Here is a 25,175-nt window from a genome sequence, read left to right as displayed (position 1 = left end):
AGTTTCTGTTCATTACATAAGGTTGTAAATTGAGACTATCAATGGGTTCTCAGGTTGAAAGAGAGGCCTGGTGCCTTGGTCTGATTTGGGACCAGTATTCAGCATTTCTGGATTCTGATCCATGCTTGGCCACCAAAGCAGAGTGTAGTGTGTGGTTAACTCATGAGGGCTTCAGTTACAGTTCTGGTTGAAGTCAGTGTGATCAGCATCTCTCAGTGAGGTTCGGGAGGCAGGTTCTGTCTCATGACTGGGCGACAGGTGTATATGCTACCTTTTTGCTTTTGAATGTAGTTAATTCGTCTCCAGCAGAACTAAATGAGTGTGAGTCTTTGTCAGTGAAGAACAGGTGAACTATACTGAGCTCATGCATGTAAGGCACGCAAAGTAAATTAAAGTGTTTAAATCTCTTATAAGATTAAAAGCTGTTTATAAGCATCATTAATTTTAACCTGTAGTAAATAGCTGAAAAGTAGTGAAATTCTGGTTCTGACTCAGGGAAAGGATTAGAGCGATGCTTTTTATGTACCCGTGTGCTATACTTTATGACTGAAACCTTTTAATACCATTACCATTATACAACTTAAGGAGGTTAGAATTTGTAGCAGAAGTTTCAGAATAAGCTCACGCACATTGGTACTGCTGAAAGGGAGGGGAGGCAAGCATCAACCTTCAGAGCCCTTGTGTATCTTACCACTAAACGTTCTGTAGAGTAACTGTAGAAAACTCTTGCATGTCAAAGGGAGTAAATTTACTGAATAGCTGCACTGGAAATCATGATAAGTGGCTGCTATACTGCAGTATCTGTTCACAGCTTAAGGCATATTGCTCGGATCTAGATACAGATGCCAGAGCTTTTTCTAAGCAGCTTGTTTTGAGAATGGATTTTTTTTCTCTGGATGCCCTCTGCATTATTGTTGAATCAGTGCGTTTTCTTTGCTCAGCATCCACTCAAGTGTGTTGAAAGATGGTGCAGACTTTCCTCCTGTGAATTCCAGTCTCTCAGAAGTAAACCTGGGCCGATTTGAATTCGAGGTGTCTGATTTCTTCCTCTTTGGATCGCCGCTTGGTTTGGTGCTGGCCATGAGGAGCACTGTTCTACCTGGCCTGGATGGTAAGCGCTTTCTGGGGTTAAAATACAGGCTGCTTAATGACTTTTGTAAACAAGAGGCTCTTTTATAAGAGGTAAATGAAGGAGCCTAGCAAAATACTGGGGAATGAGGTAAGTTTCTTGCTCTAAAAGATGAGAGTGTTAGTGTAGATAGGTCCTGAGGGTTGTTCTGGAGGTGTCACTACTCGCCCATTTACAGACGTGCGTTTTTTGCTCCACTGTTAATTCCATATTCCATGTCACACAACATGAAGCTTATTACTCACCAAGGATCAGTCCTTGGAAAAGATACCAAAAGCAACATCTGCGCTTGGTTCAGTATTACATCTTGTTCACGTCTGGCTTCATGAGTAAATCTGGCCCCCAGGTGTGTTGGTTGTGAGGCATTTTTTTCCTTTCTGGTAACAGATCCTGCTGATCAGGCACGTATGGGATTTGTTCTTTTATTTCTAAATGCGTCTGGATTTTTTTCAAAGTAAGAATTTACTTTACTTAACAAAATGCAGGGTGCGTTTTGCCTCTTTACATTTAATGGATGCCGTTTACTCTGACATCACATATGGAGTAGGGCTTGCAAGTTTTGTTAGATACCTTTATGGAGTCTTTGAGGACAAATGCTGTTGAGCAGGTATCAATTACTGCACAGTAAGTAGAAAATCTGGGCAGTGTTTGGTATGAGAGTGCCCCACACAGACACAGCTTTTCGTGTAGTGACTGTGTGTGGTGAGCGCTCCCATCAGTCAGTCCCAATAAGCACAGATGAAATTCACACTTCACTTCAAGGGAATGTACACGTGAATTGAAAATGTGTGAACGTTTAATGGAGTTGTGGCTTTTTCACAAGGGATTGCTCTGAAGCGACATAGGTTTTGTGTGTAATTCTTTGTGCAATCTGGAAGTCTTCTCTTAAATGCTGTGCTGCATATGAAAACATTTCTATGTTCAGAAGTGTGACGAGTACCTTAGATAGTCATTATTGGCCACATAAGCACACCCTTTAGAAGTAATATTGGATTCACAGAGTTGAGAGGTTCCTTCCTGAAAACTTATGTTGTCGAGTAGGATCACTGGGATGGGAGAAGTTCTACAAGTTGGTCATAACCTTTCCCTGTCTGAAATCCAGGGAAAAAGCACAAACAAGGTTAAAAATGAGGCTATGGGGATTTGTCTCAGATGGCAATTGAAAAAAACAAAGTAACTACCATATTTTAATCATGTTTTGTGTGAGACCATAATGCTGTTTTGAACTTGAAACTCCTCTCTGTTACTGGGGAAGGCTGCAAGGCAGGAGAAGAAAAAAGGCACAGCTTTACCCTGGCTGGTAAGAAGGGGATTTCTGAAGGTTTCTATGTCTCTGATCGCTGTATTTATTGCTATTTATTGATAAAGACACTTTTATATATGCATCAGTAATGAGAAGACACAGTGTCTGATGGCTTCCTTTAGCAAAATGTCTGAGACATGGCTTAGAGACAGTAAAACTGGTAAGATTGGATCAAGATATGATGTGTCTATCCTGCAGTTTTCCACTTGCTGCAGGAATCAAAAGCACAGCAATTGTTCCTGTTACCAATTTGGAAGAAATCGATGGAGCATATAATTACATTTTTACCTTTAGATACTGGGAGGCAAAGAGCAAACACAGCTTCGGAGTCCTTCTATAATATTTCGGTGGCAGCTCTGTGCACAGATCAAAATTCCCTTCTCATGTTTAAATTTATAGTGGATGAATGAGATAACTATAAAGAACTGGGATTAGGTAGAGATGGATGGCAAATTTCAAGGCTTAAGTACTTCAGCGGACAGGGACTGTATGTTTCTAAACTCTCTACCCAATAGCCCTTTTTTCCCTAATCTCAGCTCTGGCACCCTCACAACACTTGGACAGGAAAACTTCACATGAATTGGTGGTATTTTAAATTGTTTTCTTTAAATTAGCTCTCATTTCCATCCTCCCTGTGGTATCCTGCAGGGAGCATGCTTTGAGAGCAGCTGAACTGACCCGCATTTCAAACACATTCCAAGGTGAGCAGAGTCTACTTGAAGCATCATTAGTTTTCAAAGGTACATTTGATAAGAGAATCCCATTTTGAAGTGATAATTATGGCACAGTTGAGAAGAAAACAGATAAATTGAAACCTGTCATGCATACATTTGGAAGTAAGATGGAAAGAGGTGCCCTTTTTACTGAAATGATAGGTAGAAAGCTACCTGGAAATGTGAGAACTAAAGTTCAGGTTGTTTTGATTTATTTGTTTCGTTAGAGTCAGTTTTTAAAATAAAAGGGAAGAAAATGATAGCCGGGGGCCTGCCTGTTCTGTCTGCAGAACAGATGCATTTTCTAGTGTTTTACTTTATGAATATTTATTTTACACCAATAAGAGTGTGGCTAAAACCAGATCTTTACTTCAATTTTTTATTTCCTTGCAAAATGTTTTTAATTCTCTTCTGTCAAACATCCAGTTGATCCCTTAGTGCTGCTTCGACAGTTCTCTGGTTACCCTCGGGCACTCTCCTGTGGTTCCCCCGCTGTCTACTCTTGGTCCTTGTTTTCTAAAGTACTGATCGTTGGGATTTTGTGCCAGATTCTTCCACTCTTGGTGTGCTGATTATTCTTGGAAGAGACTTGCTAGCCTATGAAAATGCCGGTGTTGTTTACAGTTCTGAATATATCATGAGCATTTAGTTACATCAACAGTGGCACTGTTCTACCTTAGGGTAGTTGGAGGGCTGGGGTGTTTTGCACTTGCTCTCAATGATCAGCTTGGGAAGTAATACTGCTAAATACCACAGCAGTCAGAAGTAATCTCCTTTGGAACACAGTATGCTATATTCCTCTGCCAAGATGGGTATGAAAACGGCAGATGACTTAGAGGACACGCTTTCTTGTTGCCACCAAATAGCATAATTTGCCCTGTGCTGACAGTTTTCATAACTCTGCTCTTTGTGTTCCTGGCCTTCTTGGACTCTGCCTTCTGTGCACATACAGAAAAAGTTTCTGTACAAGAGTATTAGAAGTTGCAATTAGGCAACTGATTTAATTACATTAAGCACTTTCTTTCTGTTTGCCTCTTACAGTTGATATTAAGCACGATGAAAAAAAGAGACCAAACCAATATATTACCCAGTAGGGAAGGAAGCTCTAGTTTAGCAGAATAATACCCAGTTTACTGCTTTTACTTTTTAAGTGCTAGATCCCTAAATACATACATCAAAGTTATAGGCTTGACAAAATATGGTTTTAATTATAACACAGTGCAATGCTTTACCTCACAGAATATATTTCACACTAATTGGGCTCTGCAGGAGACTTACAATTCCCTTGCAAAGAATTGATTTCTGCTATGCTTAAATGCTCTCATGCAGGTGACCTGTCTCCATTTTTTCTGGCAATACTAAGAACAAAATAGACCTTGAAGAAAGCCGTCAAAAATAGTCCTGGATCTTTGCAGTCTTGCTGGTGTTTCCCATCTTGTTCTCTGTTAATTCTGCAATTAACTGGAATACATGGGAGGATTTATTCAGTTTTCATAGCAAAATAAACTGATGGGTGCATTTTTTACCCTACTTGGAGACTATATTAAGAAAAAAAGAGAACTTGATAGTGGTTCCCAGAGAACTGTGAAAAGACACTTCACCGAAGCATCTCACAGACCATGAGTTTTGCATATAATGGTGGGAAAGGGGCTAAGGTGGCATGAAGCTCCTATTTATTTGGTAGTGGTCAAGGGAAAAGATACTATAGTGTCCTCAGCAAACGGTCTTATTATCCCCGACTTTCTTTTCATCTGCTGCTGGGTGTGCTGATTGATGCATAGGGGCGCCCCATCTAGAAAAATGAACACACAACAGACATCAAAAGTAGGTTTGGGTTATGCTGCAGCTAGAAACCTGGTAATTGCCACTGATATGGATCTTAAAAGAGAGAGCTTGGAGGAGGGAGTAAACAACCTACAAAGATTCACTTAATACCCCCAAAGACACCCACATTGTTTGCTTTGTGTCACAAAAATCCTGCTGACTTAAAGAGATGCTGTACCATCCTCAGAATGAATTGGTGAGTACAATATACAATGCACACTGCATCTCCGAAGAGGAAAAACGTTCATGGTTTGGCAGAACTGGATCATATATGGTTATATTCTTATTGGAAGATGTGTCCCAGAGGTTTTCTTGAGGGATTATGAGTATTGACATCTTCATGACACGAAGATAAGTCTCCTAGACAGTTTGGCATGGAGCACATGCAATGAAGTGGTCACCAAGGATGTGATTCATCATCGTATGCAAAGTATCTTGAGAAGGTTTTTGCTATGATCAGTTATTGTCTTAACTAGTTTGAGAAGAAAACGTGTGCCTGTGCTGGAGCCTTTGTGGAACAAACATTCATATAGAACAGAATAAAACAGAGTATTCCTCTGACTTGCGTACAGCAGTGCTGCCATCACAACTCAGTATCAATCTTTTAAGCTTAGAACTTGATAACATAAACATAGTCGATATCAAGATTTGTTCCTGTATACTGTTCATAGCAGCAAGCACCAGAACATGAATTTTTAGAGTCATTCCAGCAACATGAGGGAACCTGCAGAAATGTAGTATTTACTGCGGTATCTTAGTGACTGTGACTGCAGCAGAGGAAGATGTGCAGCATCAAGTGTACTCATTGTAGTTTTCCTTATGTACAAATATCTTGAGTGTTGCTCTTGAAAATGAGAATGAACCCAAGTAGCGTGGTTTGGATTATTGTTTGTTTTTTTTAATTCCATGATGGGTGCTCTAATGAGAGATGTCACTTAGGGTAGACTCCGTTAGATCTAATATTCCATGACACCTTATATTAAAACTAATATCTTTCTTCAGGGTTTCCAGTTAAGTGTGTATTCGGCTTGTTCATGGGAACAATGCCGTACCAAACATGTCTTCTTAGAAAAAACATCATACACGTAACCAGGTTTTTATTACCACCACAAGGAAATAGAAATCCTACCAAAAGAACTTTCAGGGCTTATTGCGTAGCACAGCAGGTTTGAAACTGCCTTGCTTGCATGGAGTTCACAAGGGGAAAACATATTCCCAAACGGATCTTATAAATACTTTAGTTATTCCTTTACTCTTGTGGTTAATAACCTGACTGCTGAAACACATAGTGGCAGTACTGTGCAAGCCATACTAACTTTAGTGAGCCTACAATGAATTGATTTGCTTTTGCTGGCAAGACTCGGTGTGATTGAGGGGTGGTGTGGTGAGAAGTGACTACAATGACAGTTTTACAGACCTTAGTCTTGTGTGGTCACCCATCTGAGTGTAAGGGGTGCTTTGGTGCTGTGTGTTTCGTCAAAAGAATGCCTTATGAGCTGAGTAAGTGATTTTCAGATTTGTATTTACACTTGCAGCCCCAGAACCTCAGGAGCTGCACACCTTCAACAATGTTGCTTTGCTGTTACAGTGTGGCTGTACATTTCCATACATTAGCTTCCATAAGGTGACTTCAGCAACTGCAGTGCTTTCTGTCACCTACCTGCTCCTCCTGTCACCTAGATTTAAGTCCTCTGGATGTAACAGGCACATCAAACCATTTTGCTGGTAAATATTTGAAGTGCTGAGTGTTATAGCTGTAATGCTCAATAATACATTTACAAGATTTTTAAACTTCTTATTCCTTACTTCTGTCTTTCTCTGGTTGGTTATCACATCTGCTACATGCCTGTATCTTGGATTGTGATGTCTCTGTAAACTCCTTTGCAGTGAGGTGTGCTTTACATATCAAATAGCAAACAATTTAGTTAAATTTCTTGTGGCCAGATGTACGCTAGTTCGGAGAAGACGACTGTGTTAACCATGTTTCTGTATAGACTCCTTGAAAATGATAAAGGGGCAATACTGAACTCTCTTTTTCTGTCTCATTCTCATCCAAGTATGCCAGATCCGCCCAGCCTGCAGCCAAGTGTACAGTTTCTTTCACTCTGCTGACCCCTCTGCCTGCAGACTTGAACCACTGCTGGAGAAAAGATTCCATCTCCTGCCTCCATTCAGTGTCCCACGGTACCAGAGATACCCACTTGGGGATGGAAGATCTCACCAATTAGGTACAGTGCTGATTATCATAGCTCTTCTTACCTGTTGTACTCTTAAGCATTCTCTCCTTACACAGCTCAAGAGGGTTTGAAATACCGCTGTGCTAACACGCTGAAAACAAGTTGTCTGGGACAGAACGGCACGGGCATATTTAGCAAGGGTGGAACCAAAGAAGATCACAAAGGAAAAATTATTCTCATATGTGAGCTTTGTGATACCGGTTAGGTTGAAGAGGGCTTAGAAGGTGATACCACTGTTCTAGCCGAAGCGTCACTTCCACGTCTCTGACTATCATTTGAAATGCTTTATTTTTACTACTAGTTGACCTTTGCCTAGATCTTCAAATGCTGCTTCTCTTGGTCACTTGTGGTTGTTTTATTATGGATATCTGCTAGGATAAATCAGAGCACTGGGCATATTGTTTTTTGATTGCTCTTTTCCCATGTTGGCTACTAAACAGTAGCAGTATTGGGTAATAAATGTTTGAATCTAGGAAAAAAACCAGAAATAGACTGATTTGTGAGGAGGAAAGGGAAGGTGTGGATAAGCAAGGTGCTAGTAGAAGGAATTATGCTATTTTAACTTTATAGAAAATGAGGTAAAATAATATAGGTGTGAAGGATCTTGACTTGTTATATTATGCAAAAAAGAAGAGTTGATGAGTGTGTATCTGTACATGCATGCATGTTAGATTTATTATTTTCGCTAGAGATTCAGACATGAACTCAAGCCTCAGCAGGGGATTTCAAAAGGCTTATCAGGATTCAGAGCTTAAGGTTGGAAGTTAATATAGTAAAATAGAAGTGCTTTTTGTTCATTGGAGCTAGGAGAATCATATCATTGGCAACCTGTTCTGCACAGTAGGACTCACACAACTCCTTTGTTTTATCTGCTCAAATATGGTGTATGTTGGATTCCAATCAGTTTGAATCAGATTAAGTCAATGTTTGAAAAGCAACAGTTGATTGAGTTGCAGAAGGTTTGTTTCTAGGTGTTGTCTTCACTGAAACATGTGGCTGTTCCTCAGGAATTGACTGTCTAAGGTGAGGGACAGTCCAAACTAGGGAATACGTGCTCTGTCCCTTTGGCTGATTTTCAAATGGAAAACGTTGCGTGGGTGCATTTCACCAGTTCTGTTGCGTTAAAGTAAACCCTTCAGATAAAGTGTCTCTTGAAGCAGAGGTTTTAAAAGTGATTTGGGAACAACTGGTGTCCCTTTTGAGTTCATCTAAGTCTCTGGGTCACAAGATTCCGCTGCAGAGCATGTGAATCTGGAAAACCCTGTCTGTTGGATGTATTGTGAAATAAAAATTCCTGAGTGCTAATGATCAGCAAGTGTTCCATGGTGTAGTTGCGTATTTAAACCTCTGTTCCGAGTTAAATCATTGCTGTGCTTTACACCTAAGCTCTGTTGTATTTCACTGAATGTGAAATCCTCTCATTTAAATGCAAATGCTTTGAGATCCTTTTGGAATTTAAGATTCTTCATTCACAGCAAATTAATTGTAGTGACTGTGTAATTTTTTTTCTCTGTTCTCTGACACCTGGGCTTGTGAAAGTATTTCTTAAAATGAGAGCATTCGTGGTGTCAGCTAGAATAGCACTTTACAAATCAGTTTTGATGAGATGTAGTTACACTGACCTCTAATTATTATGCACTGCCCCAAACAGCCTTTTCTGGTAATGTTTCTTGTCATTGAACATTCTCATTCTGTGTTCCTGTTCTCATAAGAACTGATGATTAAACTAAGAATGATTCTATTGTCTGCCTGACATTCCTGATGGCTGCCTCTGTGGAAAAAAAGTCTTGATGTGGAAGACACGTGAAAAAAAAAGAACTGCTAGAAGAGAATTTCACCATATGATTCATAGGAATGGTTCAGTGATAACACAGGATGGAGAATATGAGGAAAACTGGGGGAGGTCGGGATTTCTATAGCTGTCTTTCCGTTCCTGGCAATCGAACTGAGCTCTTGGAACCAGCTGCTCTGTGCATAGGGTTTATCTTGAAGCTTTTAGTTTATCAAATTTACTTTTTCCTTTGAGATTCAGGAAACACCTGAGACTTAAATGCTAGGACTTAAAGAGCAGGGCACATGTTTATCTAGATGATTGCTCTTTGCATCCAGCAGGCATCGATACTTATCACTAAGTCTGACCCCAAGGTCATTCAGTTGTAGTAATGGGGTATTGTTTGTGTGTGATGGATTGATCTATTAAGAGTGGTGATGAAGGCTGACTCTTACCAGGCTTCATTTTGACCAGCACAGAGGATTAACCTGCACAGAGAATTATTCCTCTTTCTGTCAGTTATGTGTTCAGTTGCCACTGTATCTCCTGGTGATACAAATCATGATGTAGATGTGATGGCATTAGGCTATTGATAGAATACCTTAATGAAAGAAAATTTTTTGAGGCGTGATTTAAATTCAGTATTCTTAATGCACAGAACAGTCAATAAATTATATACAAAGAGAAGGAAGAATTAGCAAAGATTAAGTTTAATATCTGAGATATCTTCGACCTATGCACTGGATAGAATGGAAATAATCACAAAATACGTCCCGCTTTTTCAGAAATCACCACTTCAGGGCATATTTCCTTCATGCTGCTGTGATATATAGGTGAGTGACAGTAAAAGAAACTGCATGCCAAGCACTGCCAGACATACAGAGCAGGTGGAGAAAACATTTATCTCCATGACTCTCATCTATGCTGAGTGCTGACAGAAGACATAGCAGTAGATAATGGTTCGGAGAAAGATGTGATTTAGTAATTGGTGGGTTTTCTTACTATCAGGGCAGGGTACAAAGTTCAGCTTATGTTGCAGCCCAGAGAAAGCCATGCTGTCTTGACCTTTTATTAAACAGTAGCTTTCTCAGCTGCTGTCTCGTTGACATTTCATAATCAAAGTGCTTTCGTAGCTATTATAAGTGAGCCTTAGCTTTGTGACGGGTCCCTGATCTACCACCAGTCATGTCTTTTGACACTTACTAATGTGTGGGATTAAATTCCTTTTTTTATTGTCTTTGCTGCTTATGGCATGATGCATTTTATCTACTTTGGGGTTAAAAATGTGATCTTTGTGTATTATTTATTAACACCTGGTTTCAACCTATCCTACTTTTTAGACATTTGATGTAGCAGAATCGTAATCTTCTTTATGGTTTGAGGTTCTGCCTCACATTTTACTTTGCAGCACAACTGAAAGGATTGCCAAAATTTTCTCTTACAATGCTTTATTTATAGAGAATGTGCAGGGGTACCAGGCCAGACTATGGTTGCTTCATTATGGTCTGCTTCATTATGGAGAGCTAGAAAATAAGGTCTAAAAGCACAGTACTTCATCAGTTGTATGTGCATAAGATAAAGTGATGTTAGTTTTGTCAGGACATGGTTAATGTGTCTTGAGGAAGATGTGATATTCTGTAAAATGATCTGCCTTTATTTTATTTCTTATCAAGCCTAATAGTAAATTTGTATTAGTAGAATAAATGATAAGAAACTTTAGTGACCCTCAGAGCCATGAAAAAGGTTGTTTTGGGTGGAAAGTACCCATTTCAGTTATTTAAATTGAAGAATTATGCATAGAGACTGTCCTAAGTCTAAAGCTGAGCACTGGCCTTTTAGAAAGAATAGTATGACATGTATTTATTTCTGCCTAACTGGTACTCCCTGTCCTCCTTTACAATTCAACAAAGACCTGACCTACAGAGATGAAGGTAGGCTGCCCCAGCTTTTTAAAACAAAGTTAATTCAGGAAATAGGAGAGAAAAAACTGTCAGAAATGCCTTCCATTTTATTGATTTGATCTCTCCATAGAGAGGAGGGTTAGTCAGCTTAGGATAACAGTATTACAAAATAAACAGCGGGTTTTGAGGTGCCAGACCCCTTACCAAGCTGGTCTCAAGCTAGTTGATAATATGGAAAAGGCAAATAGATCTATTGGCTGACAACATGTTTTCCCTTCTGTGCAGAGTTATTATTTTTACTTGTCTCTCCATCTCCACTTCAGTGGGAATGAAAAACCAAGACTCTTGGAAAATTATAACAGGCGAGGAAGGATTAGATTAGAGGCAATTTCGGACTGTTTCTGCAGAGTAACAACAATTCAGAAGCAGAACATTTCTTTTAAAAGCACAGCCTTTGTATTTCAGTGAATATTTTGGAAGGGGAAGCAGAAAGAATACGTCAGAACACTGCCAATCCTGAGCACTTCATGGAGATACAGCTGTCATGTGGGATTAATTGCACCTTCTTCTGTGGAATCCCTGTTGATTGGTGATTGGATCAAGGTTCTAATTCAGAGGGACCCCTAATGGGGTGCAATTTGGCAGCTTCCCTCGTCCTCACTGCTTATGTCTGGATTCTGCTTCTCTCTTCAGTGGAATGATTTGCTGTGATGTTTTAGGCCCCATGATTTGAGGTCTGTTGTCAGACGGACCAGATGCCGTAGAGTGACATAGAATCAGACCTTTTATTTTTTTGTGCTGCTTCTTTCAATACAAAAAGTGAATAATAACTTCCTCATTTTGTGAGTTAGGTAATAGGAAAGCAGCACTGTGTTTTCTTGTCAGTTGTCTGTATTGGAGTCTATATAGATTGCCTGAGGCAAGGGATAGGATAATAAAATTATCCTTCCATTCTTTTCACCTCCAGCAAGCTTTTCTGTAGCCATGCAGAGCTTTCCCTGCTGCATGGCATCAACAAGATTCCTTTGAAAGGACAGTACACTGAAGTTTCTTTAATGAAAATTCAAAGCGTGTGTTCCCATGGAAACTACAGTTGAACATGTTCTGTCCCAAACTACATACCAGTCACAAAGGGTTAGAATTTAATTGTTTCTTTGTTTCAATTGCAGGGCAGCACCTTGTCATGTCTCATGCAGCTGAGATATCCAGACCTATGTCAGAGCAAGCCAGAAGCTTTCTAGCCGTGTCTGGTTTTTGGAAGGGAGGAGATTGTAGAGAGCTGTGCTGCTATTCCTTTTCATTTAATGGTGACATATTTTATGATTTTTAATAATATGTAGACACTTAGGCTTCCAGTGTGGGTCTTTTAAGGAATAGTGTTCTTAAAAGCATCAACTTGTTGTGTTCTCCTGTCTGTGCCATTGAAGTATTCATGGCATTGAGACTTGGTAGGACTTGAAAAGATGAAGAGAAAGTTATTCCAGGTCTCTGCTCCATAAAGAATTGTATGACGTGGGCCACTACCCAAAACCATATGAAAGATGAATACAGCGTGATTACAATTGTTTGTCTGAAATGGACTGAAATAAGCTCAGAAATAGAGCAATGCATCATCAAGGATTGTCCGCTTTGCTTTTGTGTTGTGTGCATCGAACTGGGTCTCCTTTTTCTTTTGTTCATTGTTTTAATCTCTCCAAGAGGTTTGTTCTCTGAAAAAACACCACGGAGGTGTCAGCTGCTTTTGTTATACACTTTGCTGTATCTCAGCTGAGGTTCTGCCTTTCCAAGGTACAGAATGGATGTGAATGCTGCTTCAAGCAAAATTATCAGTAATGCTTTTCTGTTCTTACCTGTTTCAGAATGCCTCAGAAGGAAGGCTGTGTTTTCTTTCCTTAAGCAGATGTGTTAGCCACGGCCCGTAGCTCATCTGTCAGAGTGGCATGCATAAATGAGAATTCTGTTCCATTTGGGAAAAAAAGAAACCAGTGTGCAGGCTTGCTGAGGGCTCTCTTTCTGAAGTCATTTTGCTCATGTCAGGAAGAGAACAAGAGAAGTATCACAGACTCCCAGAGCTGTGTAGCTCTTGTCAGAGAATGAACTGAAAAAGTGAAGGGTTTATTGTGATGTAAAATAGCTTCCAAACATCACTACCTGGTTTGGAAGATGTTGGCCAAAAGCACCAGCTGCCATTTTGATGGCAGTAGGGTATAAATTCTCCATTCAGTCGTGCTGTCTCATGCTGTCATCCTCACTCTGAAGAGTTTCATCCATGGTCATTAAATCTGATACTATTCAGGAAAACGCTCATTAGCTCCGTACTATAAAATAATAAATGAAAACATACACACGCAGAGACACTAGTTTCAAAGCCGTGTTGTTCATCCCATTGGTTTTTTTTCCCTATTATTGTGTTCTGTAACCTGCAGGTGATGCTCTCCACAGCCACAGTGCTCTGTTCCTTGAGAACAGCTCTTTGAACATACCTTTCTCTCAGGAGAGTCCTGGATCTCCAAATGCATCTGATCAACCACAAGGGAAAACGAGAAAGTTGAGCTTGGCCAGCACCAACAGCGAGAACTCAGGGTCAACAGAAAGCTTACCATCCGCATACCTCACCAACAGTGAGTGAAGCCTGGTGCCGTGTGCTGTCTGATAAGGCAACAACCTTTCCTTCCACACCGTGTCTGTGGAAATGTTAATTGCAAAAAGGAAAACTACCTGCTTAGAAATTTGGGGAGAATGAGAACAGCCTACGTTGCTGCAATTCCAAATAACACAATTTAGCTTCCTCTTCTGTTTGGGATTAAGTCGATAATGTAATACAAGTGAGGTCACAGTTCTATATTAAGATGCCACTTTATAAATAGTCATTAAGGGTTTCATACTAACAGGGTTTAGAAGTATGTTCCAGGCATGAAGAAATATTAATAGGTCAGATTTGTTACCCATAGCTAAAAGTGCTCTAAATCATAATATTGTCCTGTTATGGGCTATAGTCGTATATCAGTATTCTGTTCACTATTTGGGAAATATGTAAAATTCTTACTCTGTAATGTGACAGTAGAAGTGTGAGTCTTTCACTGTAGATTCTCCATGGACTAGGAAACAGTGGGAATCATGCTGAGGTGATTTCTGCTTCCTGACACTTGGACCCAATAGAATCGTTTAGATTTCAGACATTTAAGAGTCAGTGAAAGCAATGTTCCATGTTTGAGAGAGAACTTTAACAGACTCTAAATGTCAAGATTAAAAAAGCAGAAGACTTCATTCAATTATGTAGCTTAAACATAAAAGCAGCAAGAGATTCATTAAGAAGATACCATACAGAAATGTGATGCTGTTCTGTTTTTTTTTTTGTAGTTACCGCAAAGTGGTGGGGAACAAAACGAATAGATTACTCCTTGTATTGTCCAGATGTGCTGACAGCCTTTCCAACCGTGGCCCTGCCACATCTCTTCCATGCCAGCTACTGGGAGTCAACAGATGTTGTGGCCTTCATTTTAAGACAGGTCATTGATCATTTTATTTTTTCTCTGCAACGAATAGCCTCATGATTGTTAAATCGCATCTTTCAAGGGTGATAAGTCTTTTAATCTTCAGTTCAGTTAGATGGCTAGCTGTGGTTGCATCACCTACAACTGGTTGTAGGAAGGACAGATGTGCATTTATTGGCGAGGTAAAGGGGACAGAGAGCCCACTGTTGTTACTAATGACTGTGTAACTAGGGACAATGCTCTGTCACGCCATCCCTTGCCCCACATCACTTTAACCCTGCGTTATGTGTAAATTCCCTCATGTTTTTGAAGGGATAGGCTATCTCCAGCCTTACTTAACGATGTATTTCCCTTCTAAATATCAAACTTTTAAGCATACGTTTCATAATAGAACAGCACTTTGAAAGTACTGCTCCCATAAGAAAATCAAGTCCCTTCTGTGACTGCACTAGAGTGTTTCGAGGCATTGTGTGTACTGTCTCCTCAGAATCTATTTCTGAGTCATATGATGGGTCTCTTGTTCCTACTGTGTCCATAATTAGACAGCAGCTCGCAGTGTCTTAGGGATAATGCAGTGTTCTGACCTCTAGAGAAAAGAGGTGAGGCTGAGAAATAACACCTAGGGTAGAAAAAATTAAAGTGGTGTTCAACTGAAACCTGCAGGATAGGTGTCCAAGATCCAAAGCGACCCTCACCTAAAAGCCAGTCACAAGCAGTTTTGTTTGGATTAACCCAAGAATCAGTGTGTTTTTTACATGTAGTAAATGATGAAACAGCTGCTGCCAGGCAAACAGTGGAGAGAATAATGCAGAAAACTGCACAGTGACTTTTATTCGTTAAATCGCATTGCAGATGTCAGTGTGCCTGCCTCTCTCGTAACTCCTTATAGCTGGTCTCTGAGTGTTGACTTCCCTCCACCTGCTGGTGTGAATGATGTTAGTTCCCTGGAGGTTCACCTGGGAGCCTGTGGGAGTGGAAACCCCGTGGCTGAGTTCCCTCCCTTCCAGACCTGCTGCAGAGTCACGGTGTGTGGTGATATCGAGCCCCCATTTTCACACACAGGTTGTGAGTGGAGTGTGCAGCAGTCAATCTGTCTGGTAGCCAGACCACTTGCAGAGTTTTTGATTGCTTTTTTCAGTTGATTAAATTCTAGGACTCCTTCAACCTCTTAGTGTCCTTTCAGAGCATCCTTTAGTATATCTGATTCCAGGCAAAATGTATTATTAAACTTTTATTTATAACTAGCATCACCATAAGCAAAGCAAAGCAGAAGTTGCTGAAGAGATTTTCCATGAATGAGAACAGACTCCAGAGCAGGAATCTTATCTGATGCTTATGCCAAAGTAGAGGAGAGGTTTCTACATGAAGTAACAGGATGCAAAGCTCTGTTTTTTCTGTTTAGGGGCCCTAAATAATTGTACATAGATGCTTCTCCTCTCCTTTGCAGCTCAATTACAGCTCTTATAATCTTGTTTTCTCTCTCAGGATGATTTTTTGCCTTCAGTGCATCAGAACATTCCCTCATCTTTTCTTTCGAATGCATCCCTGAGCCCAGCTGTCTGTTAGCAATTATTCCTGCCTTATTCTACTTGGTATCCCTTTCATTTCTGTGTCTTACTTAGCCTTGTATGTGCTTTTAGGATTTAATAAGCCCTTCAAGCATTTGGAACGTGCCTGTAAAGCAGTGTGTGGCTCCATAAAGGCCTGGTTAGTTCCAGCAGAGTCTGGACGTTCTGCCCTTGCTGGGGGTTAATATTAAGGCTAATGGCTCGTGAGTGCCCAGTGGGCACATATAGTTGCTGCACACGACCTCCAGGGAACAGAATTTAAGCCATTTTGTTAAAAAACACACTGACCTTTCATACTATGATTTGTTGCAAGCCAGCTGCTTTGCTAAGCCTGAATGCAGCAGGATTTTACTCAAGGGACTTAATATGTGACATCTTTCAAAATGATTCTAGGCCACTCCTCCAGTGTAATTTTCTGCTAGCTTGTGAAAGGGACAGAGCTATTTCTCGTTCAAAATGAAGGAGCCTCACGCTAGCCATGATCCTAGGATGCAACCCACAGATTTCAGTAAGGCAGAAATCTTGCTTTCATTTGACACAAGGCATGACCCAGATGCTGAAATCTCTGTTGTGTCCTGAAATCTGAGTTGGACGTGCAAGTTTCTTGGTAAGTGGGTGATACTTAGGCTGCGAGAATGTGTAGGGCTCTGCACGTTCACAAGTTATGCTCTACTTATACTACTAGCCACAACCTAAATCCTGAGCCTATCACCTACTGCAGCTGCGAGTGATATCCAAAAGGTGGTAAGAGCTGTTCTGTCTGGGTGTATGTAAAGAAAATCAATACAGGTGGGGTCAGGAGTCCCACAAAGGACGTTAAAAAACCAATTCTGTGGTTTTAAGCCACTTTACTGACATTGCAGACCATGAGCAGTCAACGTGCTTGTTGTGAATGGAAGCAGTTTATTTTCTGTGCAATTAATGTGAACATATGACCTGTACCTCCTTCTGCTTTCATTGTGCTTGTGGCTCTACAGTGTCATTCAGCTGGGGCAGCAGTGTACTTCTTTCTTTGCCAAGTACCAGGACTCCCCAGACCACACAGTGTTTATCAAAATATATAATTTCAGGTGATGAGGTATGAAAATGTAAATTTCAAGGAGAATGACAACCTGGATCCAGCAACACTAAGTCCATCCAATCAACGAGAAAAATGGCTACGCAAAAGGACACATGTCAAATTGAGAGTGAGTATTAATCTGAGTATATATGGCAGCCGTAGAACGTGGGTTTGGGAGAATTTAAATGGAGTTTGGTCTCCCAAAGCATGAGTTTACGTAACTGGATATTACCAAAGAGCTGAAAACTGTTAATGTAATGCATACACAAACAAATAAGTGGTTAGGGAATAGGAACAATTTATTCTTGGTTTCTCACTGCATGTTGGGAGAAAGTCTATCTCTTTCTTTAAATAACAGAAAGGCCTTAAGTTTCAGTTAAGCAAAGAGGTGGTTGATCTCTTTTCTTAGATGTTAGGTGAATTCGTAACTCAAGAAAAAAAACATTTTCTTCACTCTTCAGTTAGGAATGTCAAGATGCGTATGTCTTACACATAATCGCATGAATCTGTGGCACCACTTGAAGTGAAAAGTTATTGGCATCCCCTTAAATGTTCTCTCTTATTTGGTCATTTTGGGCGCTCTCACTAGAAAATCCAGTAACGGATGGTTACTGGAAACCTGGCTCCAGCTGAAACAGTAACGTAGCTTCGCTTGGTGCTCTGAGGTGCACTGTCAAGGACTGTGTTTCTGTGTCACTGTTCATAATAACATAAGAGACAGCAACCTTGTTACAAAAGCAAACACCTTCCTTCCCACCCTCTGTTCTTATTTCAGAACGTGACTGCTAATCACCGAGCTAATGATGTCATTGCAGCAGAAGATGGTCCTCAAGTACTAGTTGGGCGCTTTATGTATGGACCCCTGGACATGGTAGCTTTAACAGGTGAAAAGGTAAAGTCTGAGTAATTGATTTCCTTATTTTCCTGAACCAGCTTTTACTAGAAACAGTGGTTGAATGTACCACATATTTATAGTAACAGAGAAGGCCTTACCGCGAGGGGAGGTATGTCACTAGCCTTCACCGCTTTGGCAAAAATATGCTGTAAGTGGGCTTCCCTGAGAACTGACCTTTTTCCCAGCCCTCATTCTTCTCAGAGGATGCCAGCTGTCTCCTCTGGTTAATGATGAGCGTGCTGTGCAGTGATTTCTGAACCTGCCATCCAATTGTACCACCTACTGGAGACAATTAACTTTTTGAGCAAGGAGGAAAAAAGAATTCTGTAGTGGTTGGCAAGTCACTAAAAGAGAAATGTGTATCCTCTTGTCCAGGTAAGCCAACTAGATAAAGGAATAGAGATTCTAGAAGCTAGGTGGCTGCTGTTTCTCTTATGCATGGGAGAGTAAAGATTAGTTCTAGAATGTGTGAATGTGTTTTAACTACTTCCAGGAATGGGGACTCAACCCCCTCCCTGGGCAGCCTCTGCCAGTGCCCAGTGACCCTTTCCATGAAAAATTTTTTCCTGATGTCCAGCCTGAACCTCCCTGGCGCATCTTGAGGCCATTCCCTCTCGTCCTGTCCCCTGTAACCTGGGAGAAGAGCCCAGCTCCCTCCTCTCCACAACCTCCTTTCAGGGAGTTGTAGAGAGCAATGAGGTCTCCCCTCAGCCTCCTCTTCTCCAGGCTAAACACCCCTAGTTCTCTCAGTCGTTCCTCATAAGGCCTGTTCTCCAGCCCCTTCCCCAGCTTCGTTGCTCTTCTCTGGACTCGCTCCAGAGCCTCAACATCCTTCTTGTGGTGAGGGGCCCAGAACTGAACGCAGGATTCAAGGAGCGGTCTCACCAGTGCTGAGTCCAAATGGAGAATAACCTCCCTGGACCTGCTGGCCACGCTGTTCCTGATACAAGCCAAGATGCCGTTGGCCTTGGCAGGCCTTGTAAAGAGTGGATGTGTTGCCTACTATCACACCGGAGGATCTTTAAGGTTCCTTCCAACCCAAACCATTCTTTGGTTCTATGACTGCTGTGTTGGTTTTGCAGGTCGATATCTTCATAATGACCGAACCATCTTCGGGTAGGTGGGTGTACTTTGACACAGAGATATCCAACAGCAGTGGCCGGATATCTTACAACATACCCAAGCAGAAGAGACTGCGAGTTGGTGTGTATCCCATCAAAATGGTGGTCAGGTAATAGCTCCACACTGGAACTACAGCTGGGATGGGTTGTGATCAGGAAGACACCGAGCTGTGTAAAATTGAAGGGAGTGCAGAGGAAGATTGTGGTCAGTTAGTTATTTTTTTCTAGGTCTTGTCACTGTGTTGTCAGCTTAAATTTGAAACACTGATCATTCGGTACTGGCCAGTTGGGAGGTGGCCAGGCCAATGGATTTATCCCTGCTGCAGCGCAAATCCTCAGTGCAATTCAGTTTAGGAGCACTTGGCCTTGCAAAATATGGGGACTGAAGGACTGTAATCAGTCTTCTTGTGGCAAGAATGTATGACTTGTGCTGTTTTGTTTCCTAATTCTCTAGATATTTATACACATGTGAGTTCTTTAATTAAAGTTAGCTTCTAAATTTCTCTTTGGAAAGCTATTTCCTAAAAGTTTAAGTTTTAATTACCCCGCATAGGACTGAAATCAGAAGCCCTATTTGACAGCGCATTTTGAAGCTGCAGATCCAGACAGATCCCATCTCGGGTATTAACTAGAACGTGCAGAATATACAATCTGACATTTTGCTTTTTAAATGTATTTATTGCTTTGACTGTGCAGAGGGGACCAGAGCAGTGCCGCAAGTTACCTGACGGTGCTTCCCCGAGGGATGGAGTGCGTTGTGTTCAGCATTGACGGCTCGTTCGCAGCCAGCGTTTCAATTATGGGAAGTGACCCCAAAGTCCGAGCTGGGGCTGTGGATGTTGTCAGGTAAGTGGGGTTTGAGCACTTGGCTTTTTAAATCTCCAGTTTTTCTGTTTGAACACAATAGGGAGGAAGAGGGAAGAAGAGGTTTTTTTACTGGATAAACAACAGTTCTTTGAAGGCCAGGATTCTGTGCAGGTCTGCCTGATTTTCAGAGGAATCTTAGAATACTGTGATTTGCTTTGGAAGTTGTATTCTAAGTTGCACAAAGATTAAAAGTTGCTTCTTGGATATATGGCCTTAAAGTGAAATAACAATGATTCCATATGTTACTGTGAGTAGCAAAGAGCATACTTAGTTTTCACTAGCTTCAAAAAAGGACGTGCTTCTGCTTCAAAAATATGAAGTGCCATGAATGCAAGAGTGTTTTTTTAGAGAAAGAATTAAAAGACCTTTTAATCCATTCTTGCAAGTCAATTCATGTCACGCCAGACAGGGAAATACAGCTCTCATTTTGGAATTTGCATAGCAATACAGCTGAAATGGCAGGAAATCACATTAAAGGTTTCGAAGACAGCAGAACTTGATATGTAGCAAGGTCTATTCTAAATATATTTTTAAATAGCTTTCATATTTTATATAACATATTGTATAAGGATCTTTCTTGCTTCTCTCTCAAGATGTAGACATTATTACTTAATTCCTCAATAGGAGTAGAGACTTCGGCATGCTGCTTTCCACTTGTTGAAGGATAGCGTCCAACTTCTGATTGGGTCTGTGCTGAGCAAGGAAAAGCTGAGTATTGTTTCTCTTTCTGCACCTACATAATTTACCTGCTTTTTCTGACAGGCATTGGCAGGACCTGGGATATCTGATCATCTATATTACTGGCCGTCCAGATATGCAAAAACAGCGAGTGGTTTCATGGTTGTCTCAACACAACTTCCCACAAGGGATGATCTTCTTCTCAGATGGACTTGTTCATGACCCACTGCGACAAAAGACCATTTTTCTCCGGAATCTCATGCAAGAGGTACTAGAAACTTGTTTATAGCCTTAGAATCTATTTCCAGAGAATGTAATTCAGTAAAGTTAGAGATCTCCCTTCTTTCTGAGTAAATCTCACTGGCCATCACAGTCTTTTTGCCATTCCTCATTTCTTTTCTCACTTTTTAAAGGGCAAGAAAGGCTGAGAAAACATCCCAAGAGGCCTCCTGGCATGACAAATAAATGAACTGTGCACAAGTGTGCACATCTGTAGTTCTTAGTGGCATGTAGGCAGACAGATTTAGCTTTCCGTGTTTATGGAGTGAGGTTAACAGTGAACTCATCTGCTGCTTTATTGCATAAACGGTGCCATCCTTGTACTGCGTGGTGTTCAATAGAGCATTCACTTTGGAAGTAATATTTGTTTCAGTGCCACATCAAAATCTGTGCCGCATATGGTTCCATGAAGGATATTTCTGTGTACAATGTCTTGGCTCTGTCGCCATCCCAGATCTACATAGTTGGACGACCAACAAAAAAATACCAAGCGCAGTGTCAAGTAAGTAACTCTCGCTTCTCAGTCGGGGAGCCCTGTGGGGAGCAAGGAGATGCACGTGTCTGGATACAGGTGCGAACACACACACATGAAAGAAAGAGCAGAGACGATGTTTCTAAGAAAGAGAAAGAAGGCCACTTTTGGTGTCAGATGGGGCATTTTCTGGTGGGGTGAACAGTGAAGAGAGTTGAGTGGTCGTAGTTTGTATTAGCAAGCGCTTGTGTCACATTGCTGAATGGAAAAATGGAACAGGTCACTGGACACAGAACGAGGGGAGAGGAGGATTGGTGCTCTCTGGGTACCTGGCAAAAGCAGAAATTTAGTTCTTCTTAGAGCTCATTAGTCAAGGCAGCAGTAATTTGTTACTCCCTTTGTTTCCTTCCTATTTCAGTTCCTCAGTGAAGGTTATGCAGCCCACTTGGCCTCCCTGGAGTTCAGTCTCCATTCACGACCCAAAAAGAACAACTCCCGGATGATCTTGAGAAAAGGCAGCTTCGGCCTCCACTCCCAACCTGAGTTTTTGCGCAAGAGAAACCATCTCCGCAGGACTATGTCTGTACAGCAACCTGACCCACCTTCTTCGAACCCCAAGCCAGAGCGTGCCCAGAGCCAGCCTGAATCAGACAAAGATCACGACAGGCATTTGCCCTCCATTGCTTGGGTTCGAGGGGGAATTCACAAATTTGAATCTGTCCCCTAGGAAGCTTGGGGATACAGAGCTTGGGCGCAGCCCGTATAACTCGTAGGCACGCCTCAAAGATAATATTTAGGCAGCTTCAACTAAGAAATATAGAGGGGAACCTGTACCACGGAGTCTTCCCTGCTCTGGAATCTGCCTTCTTACAGCAACCGGGGAACTTCCAGTCTGTTCCTCCTCGTGTTTATTGGGAAGTTTTGAAACTATCTAAAACTATCGCAAGTGCTTATAACATCACAGCAACAGGAAATATCTTTGGTTATTTTTTACAATAGATATAATAAAATGTGCAATAAGAGAAAAAGCTGTAACAGGCTGATTTTACTCAGAAGGAGGAGGAATTGTGGTATCAGCTAACTAGCTGCACCCAAAACAGGATAAACAGCAGGTCCTGCAGGTTACAGAGAAGGTTTACACTTTAAACATTAAATAGTTGCACCTCTTTCCACTTCACTTTCCATAGTGATACACTTGCGAAGGAAGCAGAGGTGGGAACTACAATAAGGGTGATGAGGATTTGTACAGCAAGATGCTTTTTGGGTGACTTAAGTGCAAGGTTTCCTTTCAGCTCACAGTATTGGTCAACAGACCCCAACGTGGGCACTCGTGTTCGAGGTGCTGGACATCAAGTAAATGGAAGAGCACCACTTATGAACCAAATCGTATAAACTTCATGTTAGAAATAAATGTGTCTGCTGCAGTTTGAAGCAGTAAGTGTTGCTGTATACGAAGTAACGTGTGAGTATACAAAAATCACATTGTTTTGTGGAACTTGGTGACTGTGCAGAAACGTGGGGACTACTCCAAGTGAGGAGATGACTCTGACCATCTCAGTCCAAGACAGAACCTCAGATGGTAAGCTAACAGGCATCCTTTTACTAAGGGATCTGCAAACTTTAGAGTAATCGCTTTTGTCATTATTCTAACTAGAATCTTTAAACTGGAGGAGAAAAAAAAAAGCAATGGAATTCCTATGGGTAAATTGTTCACCATCTCGTGCTTTATAGCAACTGCTGTGTTAAGACAATCTGTAGCAATCAGAGTTACAGCATTTGAGCTTCAAAAAATGGACACGACAAATTGCAGGTGCCAAATAGATGTTTTCCTACTGATTTAAATATCTCTCAGATCTCTCAGTGAATTCAATAGAAGAAAAGTGGGAAATTTTCCCTAAGGGGTAATATTTCTGGAGTGTAGTAGTTAAACATAGCAGCAGTTTGCAGATTCTTCATGCAGATTCTTCCACTGCACTAAATTCACCAAGAGAACTTTCATGATTCAAGCACGTTTTGAAACCTGCAATGAAGTTACAAGTGCACATAAAACCTCTTTTCTTTAGACGTTAAAACCAGACTATTGACACTGAGGAAACTTAAAGTCAGTAGGAGATTTATTTTTCAGGTTTGTTCGTTTGTTTTTAGTTTCAGGCAGTTGGGGTGGAGGGTGTTGTGCCTTCCCCTCATCTCCACCCCTTTCTTTCAGGTTTTCCTAGTCTGTAATTAGAGCAGGAACAGTCTCTCAGCAAGTCTGTTGGTTAATGATTTTGAAAGTTGACATGTAGAACAAACAAATGCAGAAGTAAACCTCAGTCTGTGCTCCCTATTCACCCAAAGGCTTCAGTGTGTGTTTTGAAGGGCACGGTGATGTGGGCTTTGCCTCAAAAGACAGCAAAGTAGCTTATGAATGGAGATCTTTGGTTTATTGGGAAGACTGTCAGTTACCTATTTCAAACTTCCTGAAGGATCAGTAATTTCTCACAGTGCTTCCTTTAAGAGAAGGGGTAATCTTTACTGGAGATTCAGCAAAGATTTTAAAAGTCTGGTAGCTCAGACTTGCTGGGAGCAGGTGGCTGCTTCACGAAGGGCTGGGCTTTTATGCTCTCTTGCCAAGTCAGCCAGCTCACAAAAACTACATGAGAAATATCCACAAACTACATTGAAGCAGTCTTCGGGTATACAAACGCTTTCCCAGTAGTATCACACCTAGTTCTTTAACCCACAAACTTAGAGGAATTCCTCTGTGATCTGCCATGGCTCAGTGTGCTAGTTCTAATCACGTAGCCCATCTCTTTTCCTGCCCCCTGCAGCGAGGAGGAGATGCACGGGGACGCTGACTCAGTCTCTGCCAGTCAGGTCACTGTTAATGTGCTCCTGCCTGTTCGTTTTGAGCAGCTATGGGAACCCGAGGTAGAACTGAACTTGCTAGACAAATTTTACATCTGCCGAAGGGACCTAAAAGCAACACTGATTGTTCATAAAGTTGGTTTTACACACTGGTTGTTGTGTAGCATCTCTCCTGACAGTAATCGCTGTTCCTGCTGCAAAGTTCAACGCTAACGTCACTTTAGCAATCGAGTTCTACTATCCAAGTGACTCCAAAATCTGTTTTTTTTGGTTTAAGTTGCTGTAGTAGAAAGGCCGACTTCCTTTCAAAAGACAGACCTGTACGTGATTCTGTGACTGTATTAAAAGAACGAACATCTGAGCACAAGGTTAGAGACATCGCCTAGGTGGTTAAGAGCTGTCTTTTACTTTGCAGACACAATGTCATTTTCCAGGGTGCCATGTCACAAACTCTGATTTTTGTGCATTAATAGCTGGGTCGCTTTACAGTAGCCACTGTGCTGGTTTATTTTTAAGAACACCATGAGCTAATAGCAGTAAAAGAAATGCGTGTGTGTGCGCATTTCATAGAATCATAGAATCACCAGGTTGGAAAAGACCCATCGGATCATCGAGTCCAATGATTTTGAGTGGTAACAGTTCAAAGTTTCTACACATGGCATTGAAATCAAGCTGAAAATACTTTCCCAAACTTAGTTTCTGATACTATCTGAGAGCTCACGTGGCCTTGGTGTAATTCCAACAGCTCTTACTGCTCAGGGACAGAGGGGTTTGTCTCCAGCTGAGCACTTTGGTGGACAGTGACAGACAGTAGCTTGGAGGTTAAGGCTTTATGTGGGTTTGGGGCTGATCTTCTGACTCACGGATGCCAGGTGCATTTGTTTGGGACGCACGAGCCAGTTGCACTGAAATGGCAATCCTACTTCTATTGGATCTGGGAGCGTGAACAAGTTCTGGGGCAGTGGCTCAGGCTCTCGAGTGTGTTGAACTGCTACCTTCCACCCGCCCTGGCTGTG

General features: G+C 41.3%; 1 protein-coding gene across 4 annotated transcripts in view; it reads left to right on the top strand.

Moving 5' to 3' along the window:
- The window catches only part of PITPNM3 (PITPNM family member 3), an 89,144-nt gene extending 65,345 nt beyond the window's left edge, over nt 1-23,799 (top strand). For 3 of the 4 annotated variants that reach the window (XM_069874205.1, XM_069874204.1, XM_069874207.1), the window contains 11 exons: nt 942-1,111; nt 7,027-7,197; nt 13,305-13,499; nt 14,239-14,387; nt 17,011-17,127; nt 17,776-17,892; nt 18,978-19,126; nt 19,713-19,862; nt 20,646-20,829; nt 21,214-21,342; nt 21,731-23,799. In XM_069874205.1, coding sequence (XP_069730306.1) covers nt 942-1,111; nt 7,027-7,197; nt 13,305-13,499; nt 14,239-14,387; nt 17,011-17,127; nt 17,776-17,892; nt 18,978-19,126; nt 19,713-19,862; nt 20,646-20,829; nt 21,214-21,342; nt 21,731-22,039 — 1,840 coding nt within the window. In that variant the 3' untranslated portion in view covers nt 22,040-23,799. The remainder of the gene's footprint in view (nt 1-941; nt 1,112-7,026; nt 7,198-13,304; nt 13,500-14,238; nt 14,388-17,010; nt 17,128-17,775; nt 17,893-18,977; nt 19,127-19,712; nt 19,863-20,645; nt 20,830-21,213; nt 21,343-21,730) is intronic. The other variant, XM_069874206.1, reaches the window with a different exon arrangement.
- The last annotated feature ends 1,376 nt before the right edge of the window (nt 23,800-25,175 follow it).

Source organism: Phaenicophaeus curvirostris, chromosome 21 (assembly GCF_032191515.1).
Source record: "Phaenicophaeus curvirostris isolate KB17595 chromosome 21, BPBGC_Pcur_1.0, whole genome shotgun sequence".
NCBI lineage: Eukaryota > Metazoa > Chordata > Aves > Cuculiformes > Cuculidae > Phaenicophaeus > Phaenicophaeus curvirostris.
Note: the sequence above shows the minus strand (reverse complement) of the source record. Positions and strands in the feature narration are given on the sequence as shown.